We start from the raw sequence: 8,684 nt of genomic DNA, 5'->3' as shown, positions 1-8,684 counted from the left end.
TGGGGGAACGACGCGAGATTTTATCCTCCTCGACCTACAAATTTCCTATTACCCACATTTTTTTTTCCAAGTTAATGATCTTTTTTAGATCGTATAACGCATATGGCGTGTACACCGGGCACTACACAAAGGGAGTAGTTTTTGTAAAATAGCGCAGTCGGTTGGCAAAAGTTACAAACATTCAAAATCACCTTCACTGTCAATATTTAAGGGTAAGACCAGGTCAAGTGCGCACACTTTGAACAAATCAAGTCATCACTTGATGACCACTGCAATACTCCCAGAATGCATTGCTAGAGCCGCCATGTTGGATCTACAACGATGGTGATTTCATGGAACTTCAAGATAGGCAGGTGAAGGGAGAGCCATGCACGGAAGGAAACGGGGAATGAAATTGAATGAGTTTACCTTGACACCAAGTTCACGTGTCGTATTTCATTACTCTCCGCACTCGTATACAGAAGCTGTCTGTTTCACATCTCTGCAAAGTATAACGTGGCAGCACATGTATGCATAATTATGTTTGTGCTGGCCAGTTTAGCATCCCCATCCGCGCACATAGTCCAAGAAACTGAGATCCAGGGTTTGAATCGGTGGCACAGGACTCTCTCATGTCTGTCTCATGTCTACCATCCATGTCCCACATGTGATATACGTAGGGGCAGAAAAAATGTGGAGAAAAGGAAGCTTTGCGGGTTTCCTTGTGCGTGGCTTTGCATTTACAACAAGGTGTGTGCACAGTGCGAAAATAATGAAACGGGTCAGACAGAAAAAACAAGGCAGAAAAAAACGGAAAAAAAAATGCAGACAACGGCAGACATGTGTAAAATATCTCCAAAACGGATGTACAAGAGTGGAACAGAACATGAAACCCTTACCAGGCATGCATGGACCTATCCTGTGGGGAAGGAGCAGAGCCCAAAATCCATTTCCTCCATACAAATGTATTCAGTAATAGTTGACCATGCGATGCACTGACCACGCATCACAGCTCGCTCGGGCTTTAAATCGAGCAGGACATGATAACCTCCCACGGTGTTGCCCATGTCTGCTATCACTAAGGATCAGTGGATTGGATTAGTATAGCAGAAGGCAATGACATGTCATTTCCATTGTACAGCTTTGTGTGGAACAGGGACATCACGTTGATGTTCGGTGAATGTCGTAAACAAATTATTTTACATAAAATTCCTTCTGGAGTCTATAACTCCAAAGGATTCTTTTTCCATCACATCTTCTTCTTCTTTGGCATCCAGCACATGGCGCTATGAGTAGGATCAATTCCTTGGGGGGGGGGGGAGGGCTGACTGCTGCAAATGCAGTTCCACCTGTAGGTTAGACCAGGAATTGGGAATCCGTTCAGGACTCTTTGCGAAGGCCACCGTGAAATCCTCAACTCCACCAACTAATGCTGGAAGACGGGACGCCCAGTTTACCGTCCATCCGTGGGGTGGTGCTCACATTGAGGAATCGCACTGCATGTGAAACATCAGGACGACAGTTCATAGCAAACCCAGGGTAATCTAGAATCTTGGGTATGTATCCCGGCAGCCCTTTGAATCACATCATCATGATGGAAGGTTGCCTATTTTATGAGAATTTTCACCTTAACATTTCGGATACACCATATATATATATATACATTATCTGTAAGCTGGAAACATTTTTTTTTTTTTGTATACAACATCGAGGCTCGTGTAAGAGCTAACATTAATGACAACAAGCGTTACGCCTCGGTCCCCCGTCGGTGAAGTGGTGAGTTGACAAAGTGGAAGACGCAAGGCGGCCATCTTGGATTTTGACGTGGCGACCCAATTTTCAATAGCGTTCTTCCTTATGCCTAGATACACCCACACACCAGATTAGAAGTTAGTAGTTCGTTTATTTTTCAAGATATTTCGCTCACAAGGTTCAGACATACATGGCGGTGGCCATCTTGGATTTTGACGTGGCGACCCAATTTTCAATAGCGTTCTTCCTTCGGTGTAGATACACCCACACGCCAGATTAGAAGTTAGTAGTTCGTACTTTGACATACATGGCGTCAGACATACATGGCGGCGGCCATCTTGGATTTTGACGTGGGTTGCACCCACACACCAAATTAGAATTCGGTCCTTCGCTTACGCATGCCCGCACGGACGCACACACGCACGGACGCACGCACACACGGACGGGAAAACCATAGTCCCCCTTTCGCTCCGCGGTGCGACGGGGGACCAAAAAAACAAACGGACACATAAGACAAATAAAGGGAGCGGAGACAAGATGGGGAGAGAGGGGGAATCACACAAGTACAACATTTGAGAGCAGGGACATCGGGAGATCTGTGGGAGGGAGAGGGCTTGGGGGGAGGAGGCTTGGGAAGGGGGTTGGGGGTGGGAGATACATGGACACAGCTAGAACTTCCAGGAAAGAAGTCAGTATTTCAGAAAGGTGGATCTGGGGTGAATTAACGGGGGTAGAAAAGATCAAAGTTTTGGATGGGGGAAGATAAGAGATGGTGGTGAACAGCTGTTTTAAAGACCTGGAGGGAGGAGTCGGATTGAAGAGAGTGAGGGAGTTTGTTCCAGAGGCGGGAGAAAAGAGGAGTGAAGGAGTGAAGGTGAGCAGAGAGTCTTGATTTTGGCAGTTTAACCATAAGAGGGTTGCAGGCAGATCTTGTGCGACCTGTCGGAGTATTTGGGGGACAAAGCACAGAGAGAGCTGGGGGAGCAAGGCCGGAGAGGAGTCGGTAGAAGACGGAAAGACCACCAACCTGCCTGCGGTGAGTGAGTGAAAGACCCTCGAAGTTAGCTTCATCAATATAAAGTGGTTAAGTGCCCTTAAATAGAATGATGAACTATGGAATGGACCAAACATTCTTGGGAAAATGATGACTATTTACATGATCAGGATTACCTTGGTTACTTCCTTATCACTGATTTGTGGAAGTTAAAGAACCCATGGTGCCTTTCAAAAAGAGGAAACCATTGTGAGACCCCGACCCAAAAAGAGGAAACCATTGTGAGACCCCGGCCCAAAAAGAGGAAACCATTGTGAGACCCCGGCCCAAAAAGAGGAAACCCCAGCCAAATTCTGAATTCTTACCTCTGGCCAAAGTCTTCTGTGGATGATGGTCTTCAATGGCATCAGAAGATAGACTTGTGTCTGGCTAACAAGGGTAGACAACACCAACCTCACACACACACACACACACACACACACACACACACACACACACACACCTCATCAGTCATCAGTTCGTATGCAGCTTGTGGCGGCTGGTTGCATCATTGATGGGAGCGCGGCTGTGCCGCTGATGCGGTGCCCCGTTTCCAGTAAGCTGGTGCTCATTTTGCCGACCTCGGAAGGATGATGGGCTGAGTCAATCCACCTGCTGTTATTTAACGGCACGACAGGGGCTCAAAAGATTAAGAATCCATCCATGAATATATGGATTCAATATGTTTTATTGTTGAAACTCTGATGACAGAGGCCTCAGGGTTTCAATAATTATTGTGATATCACAATTATTGAAACCCTCTTCTTTTAGGAGGAGGAACAACACACACACACACACACACACACACACACACACACACACACACACACACACACACACACACACACACACACACACAGATATTACCATGGTGTTAATCTTGAGAAAGGCAAATTGTGACCTCATCATGCACAATATCCAAGGAATAGTAAACTTGATTTTCCTTGAAATGTGAAACTGTACGATTCATTCCCAAGGTTTTCATTCATAATCTTCCATGAAAGCTCCCTTTCATTTGAGATGCATTCTCATCACTCCAATGGGTCATTTTATGATCTTCTCTTTGGCATCGTGTATATTCTCAGAATGTGAATGACCAATTCTATTATCCGGACTTGTATTCATGGTGTGAGTGTGTGATACAAAGACGTGCAGCTCTTTTCCAAACAGACGAATAATGGAAGCCCTCCTCTACCCATGCTCTCTGTCTCTCTGTCTCATTCCAGGACAAAGTTGCTTCTGGGAAGCCTCGAAGACGCTTACGTCCTGCGGGGAACAGACGATTCCCTGTCCAGTCGACATGCCTGCCCTGCCTACGTCAGTCCCGAGCTGCTTTCGTCGGTGTCCGGCCACCCGGGCTTCGCGCACTACTCGGGCCGGCGAGCGGACATGTGGAGCCTCGGGGTGATGCTGTACGCCCTACTCACGGGACGCTACCCCTTCCAGCACCCAACACCCGCGACGCTTTTCCACAAAATCCGCAGCGGCCGTTACGCGCTACCGGCCTGGCTGTCCCACGATGCCCGGTGCCTGCTGCGCTGCCTTCTCTGCCAGGAGCCGGGAGAGCGCCTCACTGCGCACGAGGTACTCGGACATCCATGGCTGACCGCTGCTGACGCCCGAGAGTCGGCGTCGCCAGATGTTAAATCCATAGACATGGTGACCGATCAAGGTGACCAACTTGTGCCCGACATGGAAGAAGAATATCCCATGGAAGTTGTTTCCTGCTATTAACATCCTGCACAATATGGTGTACTTGTATCAGACTCGGTGGGTGATGGTTAGAGCGTCCGCTCTGAGTCGGGGAGGTCGGTGCTTCAAACCCCGGCTGAGTTAGCAACACCAAAGACTTTTAAAAAATGGTTAGTGCTGCTTCCTTGCTTGATGCTCAGCACAAGGATAGAGCATGTAGAAACGATGCTGCGAAGGCAATGGCAAACCACCTAGTCAAAAAAAACTGCTGCACTTGCCAAAAAAACTGCTTCGACGGCACCACCGCCATGTAAAGTCTCCTTTTGTTTTTTGTATACAAGATCGAGTCTCGTGTAAGAGCTAACATCAATCACAAAAAGAACAAACGGACACACAAAACATACAATAAAGGGAGCGGGAGACAAGATGGAAGACAAGATGCACAAGATGATGCACATCAGACAAGATGGGGAGGGAGAGGGAGGCACACAAGTACAACAGCAGATAACAGGTACATCGGGAGATCTGTGGGAGGGAGAGGGCTTGGGGAGAGGAGGCATAGGAATGCGGGGGGGGGGGGGGGAGGTGGGAGAGGTATAAAACACATGGACACAGCTAGGACTTCCAGGAAAGAAGTCGGTATTTCGAAAAAGTGGATCTGGGGTGAATTAACGGGGGTAGAAAAGATCAAGGTTTTGGATGGGGGAAGATAAGAGATGGTGGTGAACAGGTGTTTTAAAGACCTGGAGGGAGGATGGGATTGAGGAGATTCTACATCAAAGAGTCTAGTCTTGAGTCTCGAGTCTGCTGCATCAAATCAAAATAATGTAATTGAATTCAATGTTACCAACCCCTTATCGGTTCATGGCGATTTCTTTTTGACAGCTTCAGCAACAAAAGGGAGAAACACAGATAACTATTTAATAAGAATGTTTCCCAGAACTGAGACGAGGGCAAAGCGAAGGACGAATTGCCCTTCGTGTTAACGCATTCGACCATCTTTACCATGTTTGTAATTTGGAAACAGATGTAATTTTTTATGTCATGTTTCCTGTATCAGTTGCAGGAACCCGTCATTCAGTTTGTACAGTATTTTGAAAGAGGAAGAAAATTCCGCAACGATCTTCATATTATGTGTGTGTCTTGCGCAGAAAGTTGCCCTTTTCACTTTTCGTTACGCCAGAGGAAGAATGGCTGGTTTGTTCAATTCCAAAGGCTCCACGTTTCCTTCCGAAGGTTCACTTGAACCGCAAGGCGAGAATGAATCGGTCACTTGGTAATATTGGGGTTTCTCGGTGTGGTCTAATCCCAATGTTATAGACACAACGGATCTCCATTGTGCAAATTCGCATGCGGGGGTGCAGAGAGAGCGAGAGAGAGAGAGAGAGGGGGCGAGAGCGAGGGCGAGAGGGAGAGAGAGGGAGAGGGAGAGGGAGAGGGAGAGGGAGAGAGAGAGAGAGGGAGAGGGAGAGAGAGAGAGAGAGAGAGAGAGAGGGGGCGAGAGCGAGGGCGAGAGGGAGAGAGAGGGAGAGGGAGAGAGAGGGAGAGGGAGAGGGCGAGAGAGAGAGAGAGAGAGAGAGGGGGCGAGAGCGAGGGCGAGAGAGAGAGAGAGAGGGAGAGGGAGCGAGAGAGAGAGGGAGAGGGAGAGGGAGAGGGAGAGAGAGGGAGAGGGAGAGAGAGAGAGAGGGAGAGAGAGGGAGAGAGAGGGAGAGGGAGAGAGAGGGCGAGAGAGAGAGAGAGAGAGAGAGAGAGGGAGAGGGAGAGGGAGAGAGAGAGAGAGAGAGAGAGAGAGGGGGGGCGAGGGCGAGAGAGAGGGAGAGGGAGAGAGAGAGAGAGAGAGAGAGAGGGGGAGAGGGAGAGAGAGAGAGAGAGGGGGCGAGGGCGAGAGAGAGAGAGGGAGAGGGAGAGGGAGAGAGAGAGAGAGAGAGAGAGAGAGAGAGAGAGAGTGAGAGAAAGAAAGAAAGAAAAAGAAGCTGCTGATGGATGGCTTCGTTTTCTGAAAAGTTTGGAGCCACATCTGCTCGACTTCCTTAAAAAAAACGTTGCACATTATTGCAAAATGTTCAATCTGAGCTTCATTTCCATCGGGATGACGTTAAGCCGGCGGACCCATTCGCAAGCACCGGTCCTTGGTGGACGTTAAAGATATTTCGTGCAGAGTAGGTGAGTTATCGCCGGCACCCTGAGCAAATTACAAATTCCTTACGGTTACAGTCGCACGTCAGGCCTGGCCAACAGGCTCGTGAAAGACTTGGGCCAAATACGTTCCCGAGTCAACCCCACAAGTTGGAAATAATTGGGGCCATTAAACTAGTAGTAAGTAGTGTCGTGTATTATGAAGTCGTCCTTTATTAAATGAGGATGCCATTTAGATTTTAACCTAAAACTCACATCTGCACCTATATCGCTCTAAGAAGCCACAAACTGAAAAGTAGACATTTGTTTCGCATTTTGCATTATTTAGATGTAATTTATCACGACGTTTAAAACAGAAAAAGAGAAGGCAAGTTCGAACATGGCCGTTCCATTTGTAATTGCACACTTTCATAAGGATAAAGAAGTACTGTATGGCATTGTGAGAAGTTTGAAAGAAACTTGTAACATCTCAATACAATACGGTTAGTCTGAAATAACTCTAACTGTTTTTTTGTTTTCTTGAAACCTAGTTTATCTTGCTGGAGATATTTTTTACTGGATTTGAACACTTACGATACACCATGCCAGTATATACAATACTAGTAAAAAAAAAAAAATTTTCAAAGTGATTTCAATAAAAACGTTTTCATTGAGAATTTGCCAAAGAGGTTTATTAACTCTCACGATTCATTTGTTACTTGCAAAATGGAAGATTTTTCAATTATATTGGTCTGTTGACTTTGTTATTCTGTCTTTCTGTTTGTCACTTACCTATAGGTCACAATTCTAAACCGATCTTCGTGAAACTTTACCCAGCTGTACAGGTAGTCACAACTGAGAAGCCTATTGATTTTGAGGTCAAACTTCATCTTTAGAGGTTAAATTTCTAAAATCATCATTTTTCATCCGATTGACTGGAAAGTTGAACAGCATTTGTTTAGCCACTGAATTGGGAAACCAACTATTTTTGAGGTCAAAAGGTCAACTCAAGGTCAAACTTCTAAAATCATCAATTTTCATCCCAATAATTGTCCATTTTCATCCTATTAACTTGAAAATTAAACAGCAATTGCATATTGCCTCACTGAGTTTGGGAAAGCAACGATATTTGGGGTCAAAAGGTCAAAGGTCAACTCAAGGTCAAACTTCTAAAATCATCAATTTTCATCTGAATAATTGTCCATTTTCATCCTATTAACCTGAAAATTAAACAGCAATTGCATAGTGCCTCACTGAGTTTGGGAAAGCAACTTTATTTGGGGTCAAAAGGTCAACTCAAGGTCAAACTTCTAAAATCATCAATTTTCATCCCAATAATTGTCCATTTTCATCCTATTAACTTGAAAATTAAACAGCAATTGCATAGTGCCTCACTGAGTTTGGGAAAGCAACTATATTTGGGGTCAAAAGGTCAAAGGTCAACTCAAGGTCAAACTTCTAAAATCATCAATTTTCATCCCAATAATTGTCCATTTTCATCCTATTAACTTGAAAATTAAACAGCAATTGCATATTGCCTCACTGAGTTTGGGAAAGCAACTATATTTGGGGTCAAAAGGTCAAAGGTCAATTCAAGGTCAAACTTCTAAAATCATCAATTTTTGTCTGAAAAATTGTCAATTCTCATCCTATTAATTTGAAAATTAAACACCAATTGCATAGTGCCTCTGAATTGGCAAACCAACTATATTTGGGGTCAAAAGGTCAAAGGTCAACTCAAGGTCAACTTCTAAAATCATCAATTTTCATCCCAATAATTTTCCATTTTCATCCTATTAACTTGAAAATTAAACAGCAATTGCATATTGCCTCACTGAGTTTGGGAAAGCAACTATATTTGGGGTCAAAAGGTCAAAGGTCAACTCAAGGTCAACTTCTAAAATCATCAATTTTCATCCCAATAATTGTCCATTTTCATCCTATTAACTTGAAAATTAAACAGCAATTGCATAGTGCCTCACTGAATTTTTTTTGGGATACAAGATCGAGGCTCTGAATTTGCTCTTTGGGAAAGCAACTATATTTGGGGTCAAAAGGTCAAAGGTCAACTCAAGGTCAACTTCTAAAATCATCAATTTTAATCTGAAAAATA

The 8,684-nt window shown here is 45.0% G+C and overlaps 1 protein-coding gene across 1 annotated transcript in view; it reads left to right on the top strand.

Moving 5' to 3' along the window:
- LOC137438403 (tribbles homolog 3-like) overlaps nt 1-4,973 on the top strand; it is a 7,158-nt gene extending 2,185 nt beyond the window's left edge. The window contains exon 3 of the mRNA XM_068133521.2: nt 3,991-4,973. Coding sequence (XP_067989622.1) covers nt 3,991-4,498 — 508 coding nt within the window. The 3' untranslated portion in view covers nt 4,499-4,973. The remainder of the gene's footprint in view (nt 1-3,990) is intronic.
- Nucleotides 4,974-8,684: the final 3,711 nt, after the last annotated feature.

Source organism: Myxine glutinosa, chromosome 13 (genome assembly GCF_964187855.1).
Source record: "Myxine glutinosa chromosome 13, kmMyxGlut1.1, whole genome shotgun sequence".
NCBI lineage: Eukaryota > Metazoa > Chordata > Myxini > Myxiniformes > Myxinidae > Myxine > Myxine glutinosa.
This window is presented reverse-complemented; position numbering and strand designations above follow the sequence as displayed.